Consider the following 26,357-nt stretch of genomic DNA (forward strand, 5'->3'; position numbering starts at 1 on the left):
TGCTTTCAAAATGACTCTGGTCTAGGGAGGGAAGGAGGGGGTGCGGTGAGACAGGAGCCCAGGCACCAGCCGTAGCTTGATAAAGTCTGCCCACGCCTCAATGGCATCCACTCACCAGGGGCAGCGTGAACAGTCACCTGCCTACATTCTAGAGCAGCGCAGCCCAAGATGGGCCGGGGCTGGTGAGCCAGGCCCTGGGCCCAGCCCTGCTGTGATAGTGCGGGGACACCGAAGGAATACAGCCACGCCCGCTCCATGAGCTGTGGCAAAGCCCTGCACTGGGGGCTCGGGTTCCTAGCTGTGTGGCCTTCAGCCCTGGCCAAGCGTCTCTGAGCGTTACTTTGTTTCTCTGCGTAGCGGGCATAAACTACGTGTGTGCCGCAGGGACTCCGTGGAAAGCAAACGAGCAGATGGGGCCGCAGGCCCCTGGGGGTGTGGGGATCTGAAATTTGGGGGGTGTTTGCGGATCGCCACGGTGATGTCTGTTCACATCACAGGCTACTGTTGCCAACTGCAGGCCACCGGGTCCTCCCCCCTCAAGGCTTCTGCACAGGCAGTTCTCCCTGAGACTGTATCTGCTCATTGTGTGTCGCACCCACTAGAGTGTGAGCTCCAGGAGGGCTGAGACGTGGGCCAGGGTATTTACTACCGCGTACCCAGCACTGAGGACGGTATTTGTCACAACCCACTTAACCTGACAATAATACCAGGGGTCAGGAGTTTCCAGATGAGGAAACTGAGGCAGGATAGGAGCTCCTCTGACGAGGACCCCAAGCAGAAACGCAGCGGGCTCCCCAGCTCTGAGCCAGAATCAGTACCCCAGGGCCCCACTGGGAGGCTGTAGGCACCTCCTCGGCCCCTCCCCGACCCATGTTCCCAGTGCACCTGGGGCCGATCAGCTCGGGGAAGGGGCCACATCGATTCCTGCCACCTGCCTGTGCCGGAGCTGTCTGCACGCTCAGAAACCATCGGCTTCCCATTAGGCAGATCAGTAGCTTCCACTGGTTTCCAATTTGTGTTTCCAGAAATTTATCACCCAACCACCTTTTTAATTACCCCCCTCCACCACACCTGGGGCACAGATACACCACTCGCCCTGGGCCACCTCTGCAGACCACAGACCACGACGCTCTGCGAGCCACAGGGGAGCTGCAGGTGTGTTTAAAGCTGACCAGCTGCTTCCCGGTCACCGCAGGAGCTGACCCTGCTGGCTGGATGCCATCCACTCTGTCCCCTGCTCCTCGCTGAACCCCCGTGGAAGGGGCTGGATCCTCCCTCACAGAAAGAAAGCAGGTGATGAGAGGCCAAGGCAGTGTCCTGAGGTCCCCCAGCTGGCAAGAGCTAGGACAAGTGCACCTTTGAGGCAGGCAATTGGCAAAGCGCTCCCCCAGATGCCGCAGGACAATGGGGTCTGGCTGGCAGGTGAGCAGGAGGGGCCAGCAGCTGTAGGTTCAGGGCAGGAAAAGGTGGAGGGAGTGTGATCCCCAGGAGCCTCTGCTTTCCCACGCCTGGGGTCTCCTGGGTATTCCGCACTGCTCACCTGTCTACCCCTCCGGGGCCTAGCACCCCATCAGTGTCTCCATCACTGCTGCATCCCTGGTGCCTGGCACATAGTAGGTGCTCAGTAATGGCCGCTAAATGAGCAGTAAATACTTGCCGCACTTTGCCCTGGGCAGTGTTCCCAGAGCTTCTCTAAATGACCTTATTTCAATTTCACAGCTGTCCTCGAGGCGGGCAAAACTAGTGTATGCATTTGATAGGTGGGAAGACTGAGGCCCCGAGAGGTTCAGTGACTTCCCCAAGGTCACACGGCGAGTCAGCGGTAGAGCTGCGATCTGAACCTGACTCTGGAACTGCACTCCACGCTCCCTTACCTATTCCCGGTGGCCTCGGCTCTGAAGGGCAGGAACTGGGTCCTGTGGCCCTTGGAACCTCCACCATATATACCATCATGTAAACGTGTTTGTTGAGTGAATAAATGAGTGAATTATGCACTCCTTGTCCTTTAAAACACAGTACAGTCAACCAGTCTGCTGGCACAAATCTGGAGTGTTTCTGGTCGGGGATGAAGGGGAGAGAGGAGTGAATCTCCTGGGGGACCCAGAGGTGACAAGCCTCTCAGTAGTTCCCACTCGGGGGCCATTACTAGGGACCCTCTGATCTCCCCCCACCTCCTTGCTCACCAGTCTGTTATATTGGGGTTCTGTGTCATGTATACAGAGGGCACAGAGCCATGATTTGGTTTTATGTGGTGTCTTGAGACTTTCCAGTGAGATAAGTGGATTACTGTTGACCCAACATCTGGGCAAAAAGAGCCTGCTATGCGTGGTCATCCAAGTCAGCTTCTGGAGGTGGCCAAAGTGAGACATGAAGGGAAGGGGGCCATGATGGACCCTGCACCTGTGGCCAGTGAGAGCAGGTGAGTCCGGAGCCAGGGCAGAAGGGAGGCGGGGGACAGGAGGGAGGAGGGTGGGGTAGGGAGAGCTGGGACATCCACCGGCTGAGGTCTGGTCCCCAGTGGGTGCACAGGAAAGAGAGGGTGATATCCAGAGTGTTTCCACCCAGCTCATTCCTTCCCCACCAGGTGGGCAGTCCCTGGAAGGGGACCCGGGGCTCCCACTGCCCACACGCCATTGTGACCCACCCCCGGGTCCCCCGCTGCCCACACGCCACTATGACAAATAATGACAAATCTACTTCACCACAACCCCCGCAACATATATGCTGGCAATCATCCTCCACGCTTATGGCCTGCCCAGATCCATCTAAAGGGTCTCATGGCTGAGGTTTCATTAAACGGCAAGAAATGGCATTTTCCTGGCCACAGCTAGCCCCTCAAGGTCCTGGAACCTTGAGTCCTAGAGTAAGTCTCCAAGGAATTCTGGCTGTATCCCTAACCCGTCATGACGCCAGTGCTGCTCTCCCTGCCCGTGGGACCTGTCCCCGTGCTTTAATAAAATCACCTTTTTGCACCAAAGACTTCTTCACGAATTCTTCCTTGGCCATCGGCTCCAGACCCACGAACCCCCCATCACTCCAACACTTCACCACCTCCACCTTGTGCTTCCTACAACTCCAAATCCAGCAGGTCACTATCCCACCGACACTCCTCCAGCCTGTGAAGCTGTTCCGGATCTGGTCCCACCCGTCGCCCTGGCCAATCTCCTGTGCCATGTCCCCGGGCTTCCTGGAGCTCAGCATCCTTCCCTGCACTTAAAAAGCAGGGACGGGGCTCCTGGGTGGGCCTCAGTGGCTCACGCGTCCCACTCTTGGTCCCCACCATCTGTTTTGTGAGCTGGAGCCCCGCGTCGGGCTCCGAGCTGATAGCACAGAGTAGACTTGGGATTCTCTCTCTGTCCCTCCCCCACTCGCACTGTCCCTTCTGTTTCAAAACAAACATTTAAGTCCCTTTAAAGTTAAAAAACAAAATAAAATAAAGGCACGGACACGTGGCTCTCTTATGGCTCTCATTTATTTGCATTTTTTTGGGGTTCTATTTTATTGCGTCTTTTGAATAAATTTTTGAATTTATCAAGAGTTTTGAGAACCAGATTTTTTGGCTCTAGGGACATCCTCCCTGGCTGCCTGTGTTCACTGCTGGTGTCGGAGTTTGTGGCTGGTGAGTTGTATCTGGGCCCGCTGATCGTGGTCCCTATGCTGGTCCCTTCGGAGGTCAGACTACTCTGCTCTGAGGACAGGCTTGTGCTGGAACAGGTTGCGATGGAGCTCCAGCAGCGGACTGTGGTTGGTGTGCTGATCATGGGCTGGATGGTTGTCAATGTGTACCACAGGTTTTCACTCTCCAGGGACATGAAAATCAAAGCACTGTGTTTCCTGTTTTCCATATTTCGTTCCGCTTCCCAGAAGACATCCCCCTCAAACGGCTCAAACCCGGTGGCCAAGCAGTACCAAACCACCCCCAGGTTCCAAGGGCTTTCGGGAGGGGTAACCTCCCTTTGCTGCAGGAAGAGTCGCGGGGCAGAATAAGGGGGGCTGTCCCAGAAAGTGTGGAGTTTGTAGCCAGCAAACTGGATGCTCAGTCCAACCCCCGTGTGTTTTACCTTCAGCTTCTTGTCAAAAAGCAGTGTCTCCAGCTTCTGATCCCCGCCGATCATACCTTGTTGGTGGCAGTACTCCACAACCGATAACAGCTGGCAGAATTTGTCTGGAACCTCCTCCGTCACTTGGACACGGCGCGTAAAATCGTCACACAGGTTGTCTCTGCTTACATATTTTGAAAGGAGGACTAACGTTTCCTTGGTGTTGATCACCTCGAGTGACTTGACAATACTTGGGTGACTTGAGGTCTTCATATTCTGGGCTTCACGACAAAGTCCCTGGAGGCCAGCAGGGTCCTTCCGGGTTTTCCTGATCAACTTCACATCAGACTGCTTCCCGGTTAGGATGTGCGGGGTCAGCTTCATCGTGGGGACGCTGCCCTCACTGGTGGTCTCGGGGATATCGTAAATACAGATGTCCTCCTCACCAGCGGTAATGGCCTTACGCCCCTGAAGGATGGTGACCTACTAACTATACTAACGCTAAATAATGCTAATTACACGGACTATGCTAACCAACAATACCAACCTACAAAATTTGCCAATACTAACAATACTATGCTTATGAACTATACTAACAATATGAACTATACTAACTGTACTAAAACGCTAACACAAAAAAAAAACAAATAAAAAACACACGCGCACAAACACACACACACACACACACACACAAAGAAAATGAAGGGAGGAAATGAAGAAAAATTGAGAAAAAGAAAAACTAAAAAAGGAGAAAAAAAGGAAAAAGTAAAAACAGAAACAGGGAAAAAAAATTGGGAGAGAAAAGGAGTAGAGAAAAAAGAAAAATGAAAATAAAAAAATAAACAAAATGAAAAAAAGAGAAGTCAAAATCCAACTAGCTAGGGTCAAAGGCCGACAGGTCACCAAAGCTTCCTGGGCTGTAAAGACCAAACACCCAGCCGAGCCAGGGTCTTATATAGACAGGTCTTGCCATGACTTCACAATGGGGCTTTGTGAGGGCACAGCAAGAAATGGGCCAATTATGCAATCATGGCTGGGGATGTCTGAGACCACAGTGGTTTCCTCACTTTTTATTCCCAAAACCCCTTTACTCAATAAAAAAAAAGACCCCCAATGGGCTTTTTGTTTGTTTGTGTGGGCTTTTCAAGATTGATATTTACTTTGTTAGAAATCAAAATCTATAAGATGGTTCAGTGGCCTTTCACTTCAAGTTTAGAAAACTGTAATTTTGGCTTGTATAGACCTCGTAATGTCTACACGTAAAATACCCAGTTCCTGGTCTCAAAATGGTGCTACAACATATAAGGAAATGTTGTGTTGTGTACAACACGATAAGGCTCATTATTAACATCTATAAAGCTCAGAGGAAGATTGCTTTTCATCATATTTTCACTGATAAGGTTGTGAGGAGATTTCTCATCAGAAACCTTGGAGGCTAGAAGGCATGGGTTGATGTGTTTAAAGCACTGAAGGAAAAAAGCTGTCAAGCAAGAATCCTACATTTGGGAAAACTGTCCTTCAAAAATGAGGAAGAAATGAAGACATTCCCAGATCAACGAAAGCTGAAAGCCTTGCCCTGATGACTAGACCGGCCCTGCAGTGAAGGGGGTCCTTCAGGTTGAAATGAAAGGGCACTGAACAAGTAACTCGAAGCCTTCTGAAGAGATAATCTCCGGTAAAAGTAAACAGACAGACAATTATGAACGCTAGTACTGTTATGACTTTGGTCTGTAGCTCTACTTTTTGTTCTCTATGTTAAGAGACTGATACATTTAAAAACCTAATTATTCATCTATGCTTTTGGACACAAGATGCATAAAGATGTGATTTTGTGACATTAACAACTGACAGAAGGTGGGGTCAGGGCTTTAAAGTAGCTGAGTTTTCATGTGTTATTGAGGTTAAGCTGGTATAAATTGACACTACAATGTTGTAACTTTAGGATGTTAAAAGCAATCCCATGGTAACCACACACAACCACACACACACACACACACACACACACACACACGCCACAGAACATACACAAAAGGAAATGAGAAGGGAATTAAAATGTTTCACTACAAAAAAAAAATCAATAAATGCAAAAGAAGATAGTCATGCAGAAAATTTGAGACAGAAAGCAATTAAGGCATATAGAAAACAAAGAGCAAACCACAGAAGGAATTCCTTCCTTATCAGTAATGACTTTAAATGTAAGCAGATTAAACAGATTAGTGAAATGGATAAAAACATAGGATCCAACTCTCTGTTACCTACAAGGGACTCAGATCCAAAGACACAAAAAAGGTGAACGTGAAAGGAAGGAAAAAGATAATCCATGCAAATAGTAGCCAAAAGAAAGGGTGGAGTGGCTGTAATAATACGAGACAGAACAGACGTTAAATCAGAAAATGTTACAAGAGACAAAGAAGGACATTTTATATGAATTAAGAGGTTCAGTACAGCAAGAAGAAAAGATGATAAACATTTACACACATAATGAGAGGCCATTATCGACAGAACTGAAGGGGAAAATAGTTGTATAATAATCGTTGGAGCCTTCCATATCCCACTGTCAATAACGGACAGGACAACCAGACAGAAGGTGAGTAAGGACACAGAGGATTTGAAGAACACCATAGCCCAGCCAGATCTAACAGACGGGCACGGGACCCCACCCAACAATAACGGCACGCGGGACCTTCTCTGAGACAGTCTTTGCATTAGGTCACGAGTTAAGTCTCAGTAGATTTTACAAGATAGATATCATACAAAGTATCTTTTCCAACCACAAGAAGATGAAGTCAGAAATGGGTAACAGAAGGAAGAGTGGAAAATTTAAAAAGCTGTGAAAACTGAAAACACACTCTCAAAGAACCAATGTGTCGAAGAAGAAATCACAGTGGAATGCGAACATACGTAGAGGTGAAGGGAAATGAAACACGACGTGTCAAAACTCCTGGAAAACAACAAAGCAGTGGCGAGGGGGAAATTTATAGCTGTAAACGCTCACAGTAAACATCAAGACAGATCTTAAATCAACACCATAGACGTGCAACTTAAGAAACTAGAAAAAGCCAAAGGTAGCAAAGGGAAGGACATAATAAAGATTAGAGCGGAGATAAATGAAACAGAGGCTAGAAAAACGAAAGCGATAATCAATGGACACAAGAGCTGGTCCTTTGAAAACACCAAACTGCTAGCCGGATTGCCGGTGGAGGCAGAGAAGACTCAATGACTGCATTGCCACTGACTCCTTACAGACGTAGGAAGGGTTAGAGTGCTATCAACACGTGTATTCCAGCTAATTGGAGAATCCAGATACAATGGACCAATTTCTAGACCTAGAAAACCTACCAAGACTAAATCACAAAGAAAGAGAAAATCGGAAGAGATTCGTACATAACTAGGGAGGAGCCTGAGGCTGTAATCGAAGATCACTTGACCAAAAAAAGCCCCGGATCTGACAGCCTCACTGGTGAATTCTACCAAACATTGGAAGAATTGACACCAATCTTCTCAAACTCTTCCAAAAAATTCAGGAAAGAACACTTCCTAACTAGTTCTATCAGGCCGCCATTGCTTTGATGCACCCTAAATATCTCTGGGCCACCTTCCAGACAGTCACCAGAGGAGTTTTCTAAAATATCCAGCCAGATGAGTTATTTTCTCAGCGACAAAAGAGACCTTTCTCTTGTCTGTGGAAAGAGAGGACCAGCAGTGTCTCCAGAATCAGGCTGAACATCTATGGACCTCTTCTGAGAGCCTCCGTCCACAACGGATGGGCCACACCGCAGACTGGACACAGTTGAAGCGGGGCAGGGGGTGGGGTGGGGTGGGGAGGGGAGAATTCACGGAGGTAACCTGGGCTTCAATTGGTCTGTCAGCTGCTTTGACTGCTTTGGGCATCTTTGAATACAACAAGCCATGTCCTCGTTGGACACTGGGAAAGGACAATCTATCTGCACATCCAGCCCTATGGGCTGGAGTCTCCCAAACGAGGCCATCATTTGTTTTGGCAACTCTGCTCCACCACAATATTCATCAGACGCCTGAGAAAGACGACCGATGAAGGGATCCATAAATGGTAAGACCATCTCGCATTTAGCTGTGTTTTGTAAAAGGGAGATATTAGGAAACTGGGCCTTTAAGGTTTTGCTTGCACCCTGTTTGTGGAAAGGTACATGTGTCTATGTGTTGTAAATGTGAGATAGTTTCTCTACCTCCGGGTGGTGGTTGTGAAAATTAATTTGTAAAAGTGCTCTACTTAGCTGGTTTGAAGGCAAGTGCTTGTAAGAACTGGGTGTTCTAGGGGTGCCTGGGTGGCTCGCTCGGTTAAGCGTCTGACTTCAGCCCAGGTCATGATCTTGTGGTCTGTGGGTTCGAGCCCCACGTAGGGCTCTGTGCTGAGGGCTCAGAGCCTGGAGCATGCTTGAGATTCTGTGTCTCCCTCTCTCTCTAATCCTCCCCCATTCACGCTCTGTCTCTGTCTGTCTCTCTCTCTCTCTCAAAAGTAAATAAACATTAAAAACATTAAAAGAAAAAAAGAACTGGGCGTTCTAAAACTCAGAAAGATAGAAACTAACCCCAGGTGTCTTTCAAGTTCAAGTGATCTTGGAAAATATTTGGTACGAAAGCTAATGTAACATTGTTTGTTTAGTTAAAATGGACATAAGTCTTTAGAATTGCCAACATTAAATATGATAGTTTCACTCTGCTTGTGTTTACTGTAAGTCAAACCAGCTGTTGGCGTTGTGACTGTCACAAAATGTGATGGAAAAGAGAAAGACGTTAGAGCCCTGTCCAATGGCTTCTGAAGCTTTACGGGCAAGCGAAGGACAGACAGACAGATGTAAATAATTTTAACAAATGTAATTAAGGCTACTTGACCAAATAAGGGAAAAAACTCTGTATTTAGTGAAAGTGAGACTGGTTATTCAAAGAGGGAAAACTTGGGGTACCTGGGTGGCTCAGTCTGTTGAGCATCCCGCTCCTGACCTCTGCGCAAGTCATAATCCCAGAGTTGTGGGATTGAGCCCCGTGTCAGGCTCCAAGTGGAGCCTGCTTGAGATTCTCTCTCTGTGTGTCTCTCTGTGTCTCTCTCTCCCCCCCTCCCCCGCTTGTGCTCTCTCTCTCTCAAACAAAATTAAAAAAAAAAAAGAGGGGAAAACGTAGGACAAAATCTGAAGGAATGCGAAAGGGAAAATTGCAGAAGGTTTGCGAGAAGGGAATCTTTCGAAAGAAATGCTATGCATGGTCGGGGCCGAGATTCTGGAGTATCGCATGTAAGAAACAAGTTTATGAGGGCAGCGATCGACCCCCGGGGAAGAGAAGGGGGAGGCAGAGAACGATGTCAGGCAGAAGTTGAGCAGTGACACTTCAACGGAAGCCTTAGCCGACTCTCTGAGCCATCCCGAAAGTTGGACTGCCCTTCGGAAGCATCCAAACTTAGGTGGAAGGGGCTGGCTCTTCGTAAGCGTCTTTGGATGTGACCACCTGGGCAGCGGGCAATGCCCTTGGCAAGGCCGCTGCCTACAGTCACGGTGATCCCTGATGATGTCTGAGCGTCGAAGGCTGTAGGCAGCATTGCTATGGCTGGGAGACCTGGGTTCCTGCCGGACATTCTGGTCAGCACATCCCAACACCCGCCACAAGAACTCAGACCCATGCAGTGCCCTGGATGTCCTTGTCCAAATAAGTATGTATCAACGTGGGAGGTGACACGGAGGAAGAAAGAAGGGACTGCATATCTTTTTAAAAATTCATCTTGTTGCAACGAATGAGTTTTAATATCCAAAGTACAACGGTATAAGACTGGAATTTGGGTTTTCTCGCTGTTCATGTGACAGAGGCTTCTTAGATGATGGGTCTAAATTATCAACAGAGGTTTTTCTTTATCTTTAAGCTGCCTAGAAAAACAAAGTTTCTATGTCTTGTCTCTGTTAGGTCTTTGCTTCCTTAAGAAAGTTGAATCTGCTCAGTGTTAAGAGAGCTAAGGTTTGCTCACAGCTCCATTTACCTTGCTGTCTGCATTTACCTTGAGAATCTCTTCTTGCCATCCCGGCTAAATAAGTATCCTGTTTTGTAATGATCTGTAATCCTATTTAGGCACGTGTTTTGAAACCTTCTGGTATTTCACCAACTTCCAAAAACCCAGCTTGTGAATGGAAGTCTTTTTGACGAATTAGGCTTATTCCCTGGTGTGTCAAATGACATGGGAGGCATCATCAAATAAGCGATGAGGAACCTTCTTAGGCTTTGTTGTATGGGTGATTGCTCTAAGTGTCCTAGAGATTTTATAAGATTCCTAAGGGTTTGATATGTCCTGGTATAGCGTCATCGCTTGTAATACTAACTACTGAAGTAGCGTGTGTCACAGAATCTCCTTGCCAGCTGCACTGCATTGACAAATACAGCTCTCTGATCCCTTCAGGATCATAAAGCTAAGCTTAGTAAGAATTCCCAGAACTAATGGGGAAACTGCTTTCAAACAGACCCTTGTGTAAACATTGCTGGTCCTCTAATGTTTGCTCTTCTAAATTTAAGTCTGCCTATGACATTTGGTAGACGTTTGGTAAATAATTTCTTTATACACAGATAGGAAACATTTATCCCTTTCTCCCTACCTGGTACCACCAGAATTCAAAACTCTCAGGGAGTATTCTCGTACTTTCACGGCAGTGTATTTATTTGCAGAAGTTCGATACGAATCCGTTCTCCTTGCAACAGGACGCCACTGGAAACATTGGTCATGTTGCCAAGGCTTTGACTGGAATGTCATAGTTGAGGGAGATATGCCTAGACTCAGCTACAATCAGAGAGCTTTAAGGAGCTAGTTAAGGTTGACTTTGCCGAGCCAATGAAGCCCCTTGGAAAACTTGCCTCGTACCTTGCTTACAAAGTTTCCAGCAGCCCTACCAGGTGAATAAGGAAGGTCGTCACTTCCTGGCAGGTGCAGGAACCTCAGGGTATTTGGGGGATCTCGAGAAGAGAGGGAGCCACCCACACCTATAGGTATGGCAGGCAAAGGCTGATGGCCAGTATTTGGCTTGGCTTCTTTAGCCTGACAAGGCTGTTAAAAGTTCAATCTGACATTCCTTACGAAAAGTTCCAGCGAAGCAGATTGAAAAACCCAACACCTATATGACCAATCACCGTTGTGATGGCGCTTGTGTAAACAGGCCCAGCTTCAACTGGACAATTTCACAAACAAACGTGTCCTAATCTGGCTCTCTTTGGCGGAGATGAGGGTGGTTTCAGAGAGAGAGATTGTTCCAGTAACACACCTGTGAAAATGTAAGATCATGGTTCCGATGAGCCGTCTGGGAGGCTTCGTTGGTTGTCTATACACCTGGGCTGGGTCCTGACTTCTTCTGGTTTCCTTGAATATCTGACCCTGACTCTCCAAACTAAGGTTTCCAGTTTTCTCCCACCGTGTTGACTGGAAGCCCTGAGAACGAACACTGCTTTTCCCTGAAGCCCCGCAAACCGAAGCCAGGCCAGCCGAGGTACACGTGAGGGAAAAGTGGCCCGGTGATCTAAGGGCCACTCAGAAAGATCGCCAGAGACACACGGAGAGCTGAACAAGCTGATCGCAGCCATCCCGACTGGACAAGCTGCCATCGGAGCATCCAGACGTGGACGTGTTCACGGATGGGGACAGTGTCACGGGTCAAAGACAAGGAAGAGCTGGGAGCAGTGGTGACCCATCAGCTACCGTCCGCTGCGGAAGACGCCACAAAGTGGACCGACTGCCCAAGGGAACCATGCTGGCAGCCCGTCAAAGACTCCAAGACCCTCTGGGAGAGCTCTCGTGCCAAAGATAGACTTAACTACATATCAACCCCAACGTCCCTTGGAGGACCAAAGAGGAGTTAAGTAAGGAGTGGGGGTTTGGACACCGTGCTGGCCTTGACACCGGCTGGAAATAGAAGGAATCCTTACCCTAGAGCATCTGATGAAAGAAATAATTAGCCACATTCCTCGAAGCACCCGTTATGGGAAAGATGCCCCTCTTCAGTGGATCCAGAAGTATACTGCGGGCTCCGGTTTCAGCGAAATGCTACAAAAGGCAACGCTTGTGCTAAAAACAACCCTAAGACTGGGTGCCCACAAGTTCCCAAGGGTATACAACTGAGACGCCCCAAACCTGGGGAAGACCGGCACGCAGCCTTTCCCAGAATGCAAAGAACAATGGGAAATTCTCGGGGTTTGCTTGTATCTGCAGACACCTTTATCAACGGGGTTGAGGTTCCTCCCTGGTGTTCAGAGAAGGCCTCGGGAGTTGTCAAAATGCTTTGAAGCAAGATCATTTCTAGGTTTGGACTGCCGCTAATAATTCAGAGGGACAGTGGAGTGACAACCACAGAGTCCAAGGCCTTGGGCATTCAGTGGAAATCACACGCTTCCTGGAGACACCGAGAGAGTGGAAAAAGGGGGAAAAAATGAACTTTGGCAAAGCTCTGCCAAGAAACCCACTTCACTTGGGAACAACCCGTGCCATCTGCCCTGCTTTGGGAAAGAGTGGTCCCTAGAAGAGGGCTTGGTTTAAGCCCCTGTGGAATGTCATATGCAAGACTTTCTATGTTCTTTTCGTGACCTAGGAGGTGCTGGCGGGGCTCCCACCAGCGATTTGGATACTATCAGGTACATCCAGGGCCTGAGTTTGCTTCCGGCAGGCTGATGTACCTCACAGATGTGTCTTCACGCTGCCTGAATCCCTTGGTGACATCCAAAGGTGTCACTCAAGATGTCACTAAAGACCTGAAGAGCGGGAGCCCAGAGGACCAGCTCCAGCCTCACTGTCCAGGTCAGACCCTGCGAGGTGCCGTTGACCCCCCACTCCCCCGAGACTACAGGGAATTGAGCCGTGGATTCACACTTGAATGACAAGAATCCACAGGTTCCCTACACCTGTCAGCAGGGAGGAGGTCGAAAGGGACCCGGCTCAGACCAGTGAGCCTCTGCTGGACCTGAACCTCCGACGTGGGGGAACTGGTACAAGGGAATCAAGCCATGAGGACAACATGCTGCCTGTTGTTCTCTAGTACCCCTAAAGCCCTAGACACAACATGGTACAGGAACTATTGACCAAAGTACAAAAATCCCGGTAATGCAGGCCATTCCTTTCCACCCCAAAGTTTCCCCTTGTCTAACCCCAGTCTCCACCCCACCTCAGCAGGAAGTAACGGCCGCGGCCGGGTGGTGGTCCCAATACCCACAAGAATGCGGACGGATCAAAAGACCTGGGGACTGAAAAGGGTAACCAAAGGGCTAGCAGCCGCAACTCTGTACCCTGACCTTTTTCCTTCACCACTAAGTACCCCTGACTCTCCTCCTCTAGGGAGGTGGATGTGAGGCTCGCCCTCCTGCCTCTGGAATAAACTCTTGCTTTGCTTTATACCCCGTGTCTCAGTGATGGTCTTTATGCGCATCAGGCAGATGAACTCGGGTCCACGACATACGGCAGGCACTCAGTAAAGACCGCTGAACCCACGTGGACTCTGACGCTTGGAGAGTTCAGTGTCTGGTCCGTGGTGACACAGGGTAGGACGAGGAGAAGGGTTTGATTTCAGAACTGTAGTGCCTCTACTCCCATCCACAGTGCTAAGAAGTTTCTGCTCTCCTCCCAAGGCCACCTGCTCAGCCCTCGGCACGCACAGCACCTCCGTGGCCCCGGCCCCTGTCCCTGCTTTGGAGCCAGCTCCCCATTCCGACCTGGAGGTGACAGACAGCTCAGCCCTGTTGACCCAGCTCCACCAACATCCCAGCCTCATCTGCCAACTTTGGCAATTTTCATACCACCTCGCACACAAAATAAATCGCACGCTCCCATTTTGGGTTTGGGGGGAGAAAAGGCCCAGTCAGTTAATTACAAAGGCTGCCTCGCCTTGGCACGGGGTGGTGGGAGACGTTCACAGGAAAACGGATTAATTTGGACTCATTGCTTTCCCTTCCACGTCCTCGTTCCAATGAAGACAACACTTGTAACCAAGCCCACCTTCTCCAGAAGCAGCCCCCACACTCCCCAAACAAGCAGTCCCCATGTTTCACTGGCTGGCTGCTCAGGGTCCCGAGAAGCTTGCTGGGACCTTTGGAAAATGCCAGTCAGGGTTTTAGGATTCTTCTGCCAGGGGTGGGGGGGTGGGGGGTGGGGGGATCTACGGGAACTGCTTGGTTCGGTGTTTCTGAGCTCACACTGGTGAGGTGGGCACAGCCGAATACTGGACGCTGGCCTGCTTGGACAGAGGCTGGGTGTGCAGGCTGCCTGCTGGAATCACGCGGGAAGGGGGCAAAATTTAGAGTCTCGGGCCCTGCCCCCCGACCCTACCGAGTCAGACACGTCAAGGACAGGGCCTGGAAATCTGTACCTTCCACAGGCGCCAAGGACAGGACCTGGAAAGGCTTTGGGTGGGAAGTCTCAGATCTGCATTTGAAAGCCGTGTTGTCTAGGGAAGCTGTTCAGCATTTCTCTACCCCAGTCTCCCAGAGCTCAAACACTGGGGCGCACCATAACCCTCTTGAACAGGTGGGGTTGGTTGTACAGGTGCGGTGAGGCCCCGACCCATGGCGGACACTCATTACGTGGTACTGATTCCTATCAGTGAAATTGACTGAGTTCGTTTCAAGGGGTTGATGAGAAGCAAAAGGAGATGCTTTGGTGCTGCGGAAAGTCCTTGTGCCTTAACTACAGCATGAGCACTGGCCCCGGGCCCTCCACGCAGCTAATCATTCCTTCAGACTCCAAACTCTGCATCACTCTTCTTGTCCCACCTCCCCCCGCCACCCCCACCCCGAACCCCCTGAAACCAGTAAATCATTATCATTAGAAGGTTCAAAGTTGGGAGCCTGCACAGGCTCCTTCGGAATGGAGTGAAAACCAGACACACACCCCCCGGGAACAAGGGAGCCAAGTCCTAGGTCTGCAACATGGTCAAAACCGAGTCGTTTCGTTTGTGGAAAATGAATACATCTGAGTTTGCACCTGTCTCGCCCGGGGGAAAAGAAGTGCGCGCCATCGCAAACGGGCATCTCCCGGCAAAACCCGTTCCCTGCTGCTCCGGGAGGCTCAGACTGCCTGAAAGGCTGCAGCCTTCAAAACCTGTTTCATGCGGCTTGTCCATTTTTGGGCTGTTTCAGCTGTCCCATTCTGTTGGAAGCCTGGTTTTGCACATCAAATGGGTTGTGTTTCTCCAGCAAATTTCAAGGAACGCCAGGGGATCCTGGAACTGGATCCCACATTACAAGCAGATGCTCCCTTCACACCTGAATCTCCTCCCCATGACCCCAGAAAGTGTGGGTCACCCCTCTGCTTTCGAATACAAAACAGGAAGGGCGTTGGAGCTCTTTCTAGAGATGAGAAAATGACACGTGTTTCTCTTGATGTCAACATTGCCGTGGCCAATGAACTTGCAGTGCAGGGGTAACACTCGGAATGTCTAACCAGATGGGCCCTTTAGCACCTGTTGTGGCCAGAGGGCTGTGGCAATGGAGGAAAGGCTGGGAGAGCCGTCCTAGCTGGCCAGCAGCCTTGCAACGGCCTCCCACTCTGTCCAGGCTGTTGCAAGCACCGATTCAGAACATGTACCCAGATGATGGAGCTGGAATTTGCGGGAAGCTAACTTCCTGTCAGTGTGCAATGTCTCAGGCAGCGATGAGCCCCCATCCGTGGGAAGGTGCCAGCAGGAGCTGATCCTCCAGCAGGGACGTAACAGGAATGCTGAACTACACGGTGCCCTCGGCCTCTTCCATGTGGTACAGCTCTCACGACCACGTGCCGGGAGTGAGAATCCCACTTCATGGACTCACAGACCCTTCTCCCTTCTGGAGTGCATTTCCACAGAAATGCCGTGCACAGACCTGCGGCACCTCCCTGCATCGTCCCCGTGGTCCTGGGTGGCTACCATCCACGCCAGGCCTGGCACACGCTGCCTCGCTGCGGGGACTGGGCCACGCCTCACTCAGTCCGTGACATAACTGGCCGCTTCTGAGAAGGCGCTGTACCGAGTCACAAGGGTTAGCAAACTAGTTCAAGGTAATTTATGACCCTGGGATGCTCGGGTTTCTAAATACAACAGACCACTACAAACTGCAAAAGCTTCAAGCTCTCTCCCCACGGGAGACGGCCCGGCCCAGGCCGGGGCAATGGTGCTGACGCCAGGTGGGCAGGACGAGCTGGCACACTCGCAGGCCAGGCTGGCTTAACTCACTATGAGCCCCAGGGAGGCACTCTTGGAGGCCTCGTGAAGACCGCTCCCCCCACCCCCCGCCCCGCCGCCGCCATTCTTCCCTCCCTTGTCTCTGGTATGCATGAGAAGGTGATGAAGGTTTTTCTCCTGCGCTGGGATGGCACCGAAACCACAGTGCATTCGGGGTTGCTACCTCCTAGTTGGCTTCTCTTTTTTAATGCTAATAATATTGATTTTGGGTACAGTGGATCTCAGGCAAGGGAAACTCCAGTAAACGAAAGCTGACTATAGCCAAACGTGGCTGATGTTTCTTTTTCCCTCGGGGTTGGCAGGTCCTGCCTGCCTTTCCATCTGCCCAGTGCTGGCCTTGAACACCCGGAGTGGCTTCTCTGCACGCTCTCCTGTGGGCTGCCTTCCTGCCTTGGTGCCTGCGCCCAGAGCTTGAGACCCATTTCTGTCTGCAAGAGGACTGTGGTCTCTGCCCTTGCTCCGCTGAGCTCTGGCTGCCGCCTGCATCCAGCATGCGTTCCCAGCACCCCCCGTCCCGGCTCCAGGCCGAGCTCATCTGGGGCCTGCTACCAGGTACAGTGACCCTCCCCTTCCCTTGCAGACATCAACTGTGAGTCAGCCCTGAACGCAGGTCCCCAGTATACCCATACCTTGCCAGCCTCATCCTCAGTGCACACTCCCAGCTAGGAGTAGGGATTCGGGGTGAGTGAGACACAGCCCCGTCCTCAGGCCTTGGCCTTTCTGACTCAGGAGGCTGACACACACGTGCGTCAATGAGGGACACAAGTACACTGACTTCTGTGACGGGGGCAGGGCGGTGAGCCTGGGAGAGCCCAGAAGAAGCCTGGAGGGCTTCCTGGAAGAGGTGGTGCCAAAGGTGTGCGATGTTCCATATGATCTCCGCAGTCCTTGGGTGTAAGCATCCCAGAGAAAGACACCTCCATGGGGACTGTTGAGTCTATGGCTACTGGCTAGGTGGCATTTGGTGACAAAGGAACAAATGGTCCGAGCTTCCTCTGCCTAGTCCTGGATTGTTGGGGGTCTGGTTTCTTCAGGGCGACAGAGACACAGCCATGGCTGACTGTTCTGGGGCCCTGGCTCCTGCCTTGCTCCTCTCTCCAGAACACGGGACACTGCGGTTGACCCCTAAACAGCTCTGTTCCTCCAGTCCCCTGTCTCCGTACCCTTTGCACTATGATGGGGCAGCTCTTCCCACCAGGGGTGGGGTCTAGATCCCCCCACTTTGAATCTGCGCTGGCTCCGTGACTTGCTCTGGCCGACAGAATGTGGTGGAAATGATGCCGTGCTATTTTCAGGCGTAGGCCACAAAGACCCTCGTGGCCTTGCGTGCCCACCCTCTCGGGACCCTGGCACCACCATGTGCAGAAGCCCAGACGGCCTCCTGGAAGAATGGGACACGTGTAGCCTACTCACCACCGCCCCTAGTCGCCCCGGCCAACAGCCAGCCGGCAATCAGCCGACCCCTGCCATTGACCACACATGCTTGAGTGAGCCCGGAAGACCTGCCCGAGCAGCTAGCTGCCCAGCTAAGTCAACAGTTGGTGCAAGCCGCTACATTTCGGGGTGGTTATTCCGCAGCAGAACCTAACTGATCCCGGCATCCCAGCATTCTGGGCAGGATGCACAGGCTGCAGGATCTATAGGCAGAGGCCTGGCTGCAGACAGATGGACTGGTGGCCTCGGGACCGTCACCTGGCCCTCATGTTTGCTGTCACCTGGGTTCCGCTCTACAGCTAGGATCTACAGTCAGCACAGTTACGACCAAGGTCTAGTTGGACCGGGAGCGGCTGCGCCTAAGCCATCTGGCCTCCTCTGCGGTTTCCTGGACCTACCCAGGGCCTTCCAGCCGCTTTCCGTGACACTCCAGGTGAAAGCCAAATGCCTCACCATCCCACACGATGCTCCCTACTCCCACCCTGCTCCCAGCTTTGCGCCTCTCACTGCACTCCAGACACACCTGCCTGCAACCCATAAGACCCAACCTGACCTCCGGGCCTTTGCATGTGCAGCTCTCCTGACTAGCATGCTCTTCCCGGATACCCGCACGGCTCCCCCCCATTTCCTTCAGGCTCTGACCCAGTAGGTTTGTTAAACAAACCGGAGATCACAGATCTTTCTTACAAATGGCCTGCGTCACTCCCTGCACACTCCTCCCGCTTTATTTCTTTTCAGAGCAATTAGCATGACTGGGTGCAAAAGTGTCCACATTGTGAGACATCCAGTGGGAGCCAGGAAGGTCAGGAAGGGGGAGTGGGATGCTGAGAAAGACGTCGGCGTTGGGACCTTCATAGCATACAGCCACTGGCTGGGAGCCGATGTGTCCTGAAGCAGCCTGGCACCCCCCACTGCCAGACAAACCAGCAGAGACACCGTTGGCAGTGCTTCAGCCACATGTAGGAGCCGGTATCGCACTCGGCAGCACAAGCCCAGATTTATGGCCATGGCATAACTGCTTACAAGTGTCATGCAGGTGACACATGTTTGTCAAAAACACCTCGTCTTGAGGTGGCCACAGAGAGCAGTTCCTGGAACACAAAGGCCTTTGCAAAGCAAGGCGTCCCTGAGGCTCCTGCCTTCTGAAACCCCTTAATCGAGGGCCCAGCATTTAGGGCCCTTCTCAGAGTTTCTAGAGCCTACAAAAGAGAGAAGTCTCTAACTGGAGGTGGGACTCCCCGGCCGCAAACAGGAGCAACACCGGCTGGCTGGCTCAGCCTCGGAAGCTGGGGAGCGCACCCTCCAGGGCCAAGGAGGCCCAGGGCAGGCCCAGACCCAGCATGGATCCAGGGTTCAGGGACAAAGCTCTTCTGCACTCCGTGAGGGGCCCCATGGCAGACCCATCCACGGGTCTTGGACCAGTCACCAGGAGGGAGAGCTAGGGCCTGGTCGGGGTCCAAAGGGACCATGCAGTCTCGTGGTACAAACTCAACCCTCCTCTGTGCTCCTGTTTCCTCATCCTCACAAAAACATCCATGGATGGGGCGCTCGGGTGACTCTGTCGATTAAGCGTCTGACTCTTGCTGTCAGCCCAGGTCACGATCTCACAGGGCTGATGTACCCCCTTACCTCCAGCCCCTCAGCATGGGCCCGGGCACATGGGTGGGGGGTGGAGTAGGGCCTCAAAGAAGCATGATCTAAATCCCTGGGCTCTGTTTTCCTCCAACTTAGAGTGTAGTGAAAGAGCTCTAATGACAAAGAAGGTAAATTCTAGGCATTCTGAACAGAGACCAGGCCATCCTTTCCTGAGTACTTCACAGCGAAGCCAAGACCTCATTGGTGAGTAACTGTCAACTGCCCAACAGTGGGAGTGAAGAAATTTCCCAGGAGAGAGAGAGTCACAGACAAATGTTGTAAGGAGGGAGGGAGCAACCTGTGTAAGGACCGAAAGGCCAGTGGTGCCTCAGCAAAGCAATGGGGCGATGGGCAAGTGTTCATGGATTATGCGTATCGGTTAGGTTAGGATGGGTTACGCTGCGTAACACACAATCCTCTAAATCTCTGTGGCCTACAATAAAGTTTCTTTATGTCTCAGACTACACGCACATGTGGCTCTCCTTCGTCTCCTCTCCCCTCTGGACTCAGGTTGACAGAGCAGTCTGTCTCTATCTGGAATATTGCCATTGTCGTGGAAAAAGGAAAAGAAAAGTGGTAAATTACTCACCCTGGTTCTTCACGCGTGTGCTCACATCTGTTTTCACTGTTCAGCAGCCCCTCTGCCATGCCTGAGGACACCATGGGCCATGCTGTATAATCCTCCAACCGAGCAGGGCACTTCGATACAGGGCACCGAATGTGGGGGAGTGGTAATCCAGTTCCACACCGTGCTTATGAGTTTGACGTCTTTCCTAGGATCAGTGAAATCTGTTGAATAAACTGTTCATTTCTAAAAATCCCTCTGGCTGTAGTGAGAGACACAGATTGGAAGTGGGCAAGGGTGGGATTCGGGAGAAAATTCAGGAGGCTGCCTCAGTTTCCCAGGCAAAAAAAAAAAAAAGAAAAGTACTTTACAGTAGGGTCATGGCAGTGGAAACGGAGAGAAGCCAAGAGATTGAAAAGATGGAAGGGTCTAGTGATGTACAAAGAGGAGCAGAGGTGAGTGAATGTGTGACCCCAGAATGGCGAAAAGATACAGCAGGCTTGGCTTCTCATGTCTTAAACAGTTGCTGGCTCCCATCTTTGGGGAGGACCAGCTACTCTACTCTCTGCTTGTCCTTGGGCTGTCTATGTTCTCCTAAGAAATCTCCCTTCTTGCTTGACAAAAAAGGCTGAGCTCAATAAAGATGGGAAGACACGGATGGGGTGAGCAGCCGAGTGAGCCGACAAATGAGTGACACAGTGACCAGGGGAATTAATTCATGTCTCCAAGTGTTCAAAGAGTGAAGAGAAACTAGACTCAACCGGAAGAAAAAGAAAGTCCTCCCACTGGGCATGCCTCAAAAGGATCCCTCGCCTCCCTAGTGACACATCAGGCATCTTTCTTCTTCCACGGGGCTGTGACCAATTTGGGCTATAACAGAGAAAGGGGAGTGGGTGAGAGAAGAAGAAGGGAGGGACAGGGAGGCAGAGGAAGGATGGGCTCCATGGACACATAGCAACCTCTATCGGATCCTCTCCTCTCCTCCATGTGGCCTCCCTCCCTATGCTTCCTTTTAGAGTTCCAGACTTGACTTTCAGTGGTGGGAGGGCTTGGGATTCACAAACACCTCAAAAGAGAATTTCTGTAGCAGCAGCATTAGGCCACCTGACAGGAACTTAGAGCCTTGGTGTCCACACAGGCACAGAAAGCCGCGGGGTCTCCTCTGCCCTGGGTGTTCTCAATAGTCAAGAAGAGGAAGATTCAGACACAGAACTGTATGGCACCTCCTCGGCCCCTCCCCGACCCATGTTCCCAGTGCACCTGGGGCCGATCAGCTCGGGGAAGGGGCCACATCGATTCCTGCCACCTGCCTGTGCCGGAGCTGTCTGCACGCTCAGAAACCATCGGCTTCCCATTAGGCAGATCAATAGCCTCCACTGGTTTCCAATTTGTGTTTCCAGAAATTTACCACCCAGCCACCTTTTTAATTCACCCCCTCCACCACACCTGGGGCACAGATAGATCACCCGCCCTGGGCCACCTCTGCAGACCACAGACCACGACGCTCCGCGAGCCACAGGAGAGCTGCAGGTGTGTTTAAATTTTTTTTTTCAACGTTTATTTATTTTTGGGACAGAGAGAGACAGAGCATGAACGGGGGAGGGGCAGAGAGAGAGGGAGACACAGAATCGGAAACAGGTTCCAGGCTCTGAGCCATCAGCCCAGAGCCCGACGCGGGGCTCGAACTCACGGACCGCGAGATTGTGACCTGGCTGAAGTCGGACGCTTAACCGACTGTGACACCCAGGCGCCCCTGCAGGTGTGTTTAAAGCTGACCAGCTGCTTCCCGGTCACCGCAGGAGCTGACCCTGCTGGCTGGATGCCATCCACTCTGTCCCCTGCTCCTCGCTGAACCCCCGTGGAAGGGGCTGGGTCCTCCCTCACAGAAAGAAAGCAGGTGATGAGAGGCCACGACAGTGTCCTGAGGTCCCCCAGCTGGCAAGAGCTAGGACAAGTGCACCTTTGAGGCAGGCAATTGGCAAAGCGCTCCCCAGATGCCGCAGGACAATGGGGTCTGGCTGGCAGGTGAGCAGGAGGGGCCAGCAGCTGTAGGTTCAGGGCAGGAAAAGGTGGAGGGAGTGTGATCCCCAGGAGCCTCTGCTTTCCCACGCCTGGGGTCTCCTGGGTATTCCGCACTGCTCACCTGTCTACCCCTCCGGGGCCTAGCACCCCATCAGTGTCTCCATCACTGCTGCATCCCTGGTGCCTGGCACATAGTAGGTGCTCAGTAATGGCCGCTAAATGAGCAGTAAATACTTGCCGCACTTTGCCCTGGGCAGTGTTCTCAGAGCTTCTCTAAATGACCTTATTTCAATTTCACAGCTGTCCTCGAGGCGGGCAAAACTAGTGTATGCATTTGATAGGTGGGAAGACTGAGGCCCCGAGAGGTTCAGTGACTTCCCCAAGGTCACACGGCGAGTCAGCGGTAGAGCTGCGATCTGAACCTGACTCTGGAACTGCACTCCACGCTCCCTTACCTATTCCCAGTGGCCTCGGCTCTGAAGGGCAGGAACTGGGTCCTGTGGCCCTTGGAACCTCCACCATATATACCATCATGTAAACGTGTTTGTTGAGTGAATAAATGAGTGAATTATGCACTCCTTGTCCTTTAAAACACAGTACAGTCAACCAGTCTGCTGGCACAAATCTGGAGTGTTTCTGGTCGGGGATGAAGGGGAGAGAGGAGTGAATCTCCTGGGGGACCCAGAGGTGACAAGCCTCTCAGTAGTTCCAACTCGGGGGCCATTACTAGGGACCCTCTGATCTCCCCCCCCCTCCTTGCTCACCAGTCTGTTATATTGGGGTTCTGTGTCATGTATACAGAGGGCACAGAGCCATGATTTGGTTTTATGTGGTGTCTTGAGACTTTCCAGTGAGATAATGGATTACTGTTGACCCAACATCTGGGCAAAAAGAGCCTGCTATGCGTGGTCATCCAAGTCAGCTTCTGGAGGTGGCCAAAGTGAGACATGAAGGGAAGGGGGCCATGATGGACCCTGCACCTGTGGCCAGTGAGAGCAGGTGAGTCCGGAGCCAGGGCAGAAGGGAGGAGGGGGACAGCAGGGGGGAGGGTGGGGTAGGGAGAGCTGGGACATCCACTGGCTGAGGTCTGGTCCCCAGTGGGTGCACAGGAAAGAGAGGGTGATATCCAGAGTGTTTCCACCCAGCTCATTCCTTCCCCACCAGGTGGGCAGTCCCTGGAAGGGGACCCGGGGCTCCCACTGCCCACACGCCATTGTGACCCACCCCTGGCGCCCAGGTGCCCACATCCCATTGTGACCCATCCCCGGGGCACCCGCTGCCCACACGCCATTGTGACCCACCCCTGGCGCCCAGGTGCCCACATCCCATTGTGACCCATCCCCGGGGTACCCGCTGCCCACACGCCATTGTGACCCACCCCTGTCGCCCTGCTGCCCACATCCCATTGTGACCCATCCCCGGGGCACCCGCTGCCCACACCCCATTGTGACCCACCCCTAGCGCCCTGCTGCCCACATCCCATTGTGACCCATCCCCGGGGAACCTGCTGCCCACATGCCATTGTGACCCACCCCCGGCGCCCCCGCTGCCCACACTCCATTGTGACCCACCCTCGGGGCTCCCGCTGCCCACACCCCATTGTGACCCACCCCTGGCGCCCTGCTGCCCACATCCCATTGTGACCCATCCCCGGGGAACCCGCTGCCCACACCCTATTGTGACCCACTTCGGGGCCCCCTGCTGCCCTTACCCCATTGTGACCCACCCCCGGCGTCCCCGCTCTCCACACGCCATTGTGACCCATCCCCGGGGAACCCGCTGCCCACACCCTATTGTGACCCACCCCCGGGGCCCCCCGCTGCCCTTACCCCTTGTGACCCAGCCCCGGCGTCCCCGCTGCCCACACGCCATTGTGACCCACCCCCGGCGCCCCCGCTGCCCACACTCCATTGTGACCCACCCCCGGGGCTCCCGCTGCCCACACCCCATTGTGACCCACCCCCGGCGCCCCCGCTGCCCACACTCCATTGTGACCCACCCCCGGGGCTCCCACTGCCCATACCCCATTGTGACCCACCCTGTCACCTCCCCCCACTACCCTACCTCCACTGTGACTCTGCATTGTGTGTGCCTCCCCAGCTCCCCACCCCCATGCCACCTCCTGGGGCACAGGACCCTTCTTAATTTGCGACCCAGCATCTGGCCTGGGGTAATCAGTCTCCATTTTTTTTTTTTAGCATTTGCTGTATGCAAGTATGGTTCTGAGCTCTTGACGCATTTAATCCTGAGCACAGCTCCACGAAATTGTGCCGGTGAATGAGGCCAAGTAATGTGCCCAAAGTCACACAGCAGCAGGAGTTGGGCAGGGAATTCAGCCTTCACCACGCCATGCCCTTAACCCTGGGGCAACGCTGCTTCCCTGTGGCACAGCGGGCTAACCCGCTGTGAGCACATGAGTGGGTGTTGGGGGAGAATCCACGGATCTGCACTGCCTGGTGCCTCCTACAGGGGGCTACGGCCCATGGGCCCCCGATTCATCCGCATCAGATGACGTCCCCTTCTCGCTCCCGTGGAGCGTGGCTGGGCCCCGAGTACGCACTCCAAACACATTCATAAAACCAGTGACCGAACAGACGTCTGGGGGTGGGGGGAACAGCCATTATGGAAGTTCGAGGCCTTGGAGTTCACACCCTCACAATCCTACGTGTGCATCCACTTCTCCCAAATATATCATCTCAGATCTGCTTGAGAAGAGATGTCCAGTGCCAGCTCCGTGACCCATTAAAGCTAACCAGCCGTGCGGAGTTAGCGGAAATGATGAAAATAGTTGAAGGGTCGGGTGGTTTTATGGGAAGGCTTACATCTTAATGAAATGCCAGCCCAGAGCAACAGTGACCATGTGAGATGCCACAAAGCTGGCAGATCCCTGGCCACTCCTCGCTGCTTTTGCCATTTTCGATGTGAAGCGGGTGTGGCTTGGCTCAGGTGACCACCAGGGAACCAGGGAGGCCTCGGGGCCTCCGTGTGACCCCAGAGGTCATCCAGGAGCCAGAAGAAGATGGGCCAGGGCTGATCAGGGCAGTGGTAGAGAAAAGCAACACCATTTCCCACTCCAATGGCAAAGTCCAGGCCCTCTAGGAATCATTCAGATAAGTAAAGGCAGCGGGCAGTTAGACGCTTCCTACTTGTTTAATCTTCCCAGGAATCAGTTCAGGTGAGACTTACTGTCTCCATCTTATGCACGAAGGAACTAAACAGGCTCCGAGAGGCCAAGTGCCTCACCAAAGGCCACACAGCGGGTAGGTGACAGATATCACAGGATTAGGACCAAAGCGGGTTCCATTACTCACGTTCCAAGAGGAAGCATTGCCCAACATCAGGAGGGAACCCCAAATATGGCCTCAGGGTGGTCAGTGCTTTCTTAACAGTATGGTTTTGCCAGGACCTCCACTCAAGGTCTAGGACTCTGCCTCCGACTGCCTGATCTCCCAGAACTTTGAGCCGCTGGGTCTGTCACTCCAGGTAACCCCCGTGGCCATGGACGAGACGATGGAGCCCTTGGCTCGCTGCCAGCTGGCCTCAGAATGAGGCTCAGCAAGACCCGCGAGGGACCCGTACCTCCCCACGCTGTGTGCCAGCCTGGCCTGTCACAGCCTGCAGCCAAGCTCCCGGGTCCTTCACCCAGGGAGCCCAGGGGACCAGCCCCTCATGCTGCCACTGATACCTTACAGCCTTGAAATTCTAAACACCTAGAAAATCACAGCACGGTACAAATGAAACGAAAGTCACCCATAATCTCACCACCTGGAATGAACCACTCTGCCTTTTTGTGAATTTTTTGAAGGCATTTTGTGTTAGCTTTTTCGTGACCACTGTTTCATGAGCATCCTTCTGCCTCATGTTTTAAAAACTCTACTTTTGTTTTTTGAGAGAGAGAGAGAGACAGAGAGAGAGAGAGAGAGAGACAGCAGGAGCCAGGGAGGGGCAGAGGAAGAGATGGAGAGACTCTTAAGCAGGCTCCACATTTAGCGTGGAGCCCCAATGTGGGGCTTCGATCTTGCTATGCTGGGATCACGACCTGACACAGAACCAAGAGTCAATGCTCAACCGACTGAGCCACCCAGGCATTCTCCTTTTTAATCACTCCCTTCAACACCAGTATGTGGCTGGGATGTAAATCATGAATGGAAACCCCTATTTTCAGAGAGCAGTGTTCTTGCTGACACTTGGGGGTGCGAGAGCTATGTTGTCAGCCGTTTCCTCGTTTCCGTCTACGAGGAGATCCTTCAGGAGTATTGCAAGAGGCAGAATTATGGGTCAGAACTGTGGACACTTCGGGGGCCCCTTTGTTACAAATGCCCACACCGCCCTCCGGTCTGCAGTCCCCAGGCTGCGATGAGCGTGTTCCCTGTGTTACCAGGCAGCCACGCACAGCCATCTCCCCTCCTGCAAACACTCCCCTTCTGAGGGAATGTCCTCACTCCTCTGCTGACTCAGCCT

The 26,357-nt window shown here is 52.4% G+C and overlaps 1 protein-coding gene and 3 long non-coding RNA genes across 4 annotated transcripts in view; 2 read left to right on the forward strand and 2 right to left on the reverse strand.

Annotated features, from left to right (window-relative positions):
* Nucleotides 1–653: 653 nt before the first annotated feature.
* On the forward strand, nt 654–1,992 carry LOC111559458. Its single transcript, XR_002740385.2, has 2 exons — nt 654–1,422; nt 1,720–1,992. It is a non-coding gene; the product is annotated as an uncharacterized LOC111559458 (long non-coding RNA).
* A 1,462-nt stretch (nt 1,993–3,454) lies between these two features.
* LOC123383784 (MAP/microtubule affinity-regulating kinase 3-like) lies at nt 3,455–8,428 on the reverse strand. The gene is made up of 2 exons (XM_045052022.1): nt 4,062–8,428; nt 3,455–3,959 (listed from the first exon to the last, which is right to left on the reverse strand). The coding sequence occupies exons 1-2, from the start codon at nt 4,422–4,424 to the stop codon at nt 3,468–3,470; spliced, it is 855 nt and encodes a 284-aa protein (XP_044907957.1). The 5' UTR covers nt 4,425–8,428; the 3' UTR covers nt 3,455–3,467.
* Nucleotides 8,429–9,771: 1,343 nt separating this feature from the next.
* The window catches only part of LOC123383787, an 84,205-nt gene continuing 67,619 nt past the window's right edge, over nt 9,772–26,357 (reverse strand). The window contains exon 2 of the long non-coding RNA XR_006593996.1: nt 9,772–19,959. This is a non-coding gene — a long non-coding RNA (uncharacterized LOC123383787). The remainder of the gene's footprint in view (nt 19,960–26,357) is intronic.
* On the forward strand, nt 21,611–24,661 carry LOC123383793. Its single transcript, XR_006594004.1, has 3 exons — nt 21,611–21,899; nt 22,197–22,895; nt 24,095–24,661. It is a non-coding gene; the product is annotated as an uncharacterized LOC123383793 (long non-coding RNA).

Source organism: Felis catus, chromosome A2 (genome assembly GCF_018350175.1).
Source record: "Felis catus isolate Fca126 chromosome A2, F.catus_Fca126_mat1.0, whole genome shotgun sequence".
In the NCBI taxonomy this organism is placed as follows: Eukaryota; Metazoa; Chordata; class Mammalia; order Carnivora; family Felidae; genus Felis; species Felis catus.

Coding starts and splice junctions, on each gene's coding strand:
- LOC123383784 (XM_045052022.1), bottom strand. CDS start 4,424: ATGAAGCTGACCCCGCACATCCTAACCGGGAAGCAGTCTGATGTGAAG. Junction 3,960..4,061: donor TTTTTGACAAGAAGCTGAAG/GTAAAACACACG, acceptor CTCTTCCTGCAG/CAAAGGGAGGTTACCCCTCC.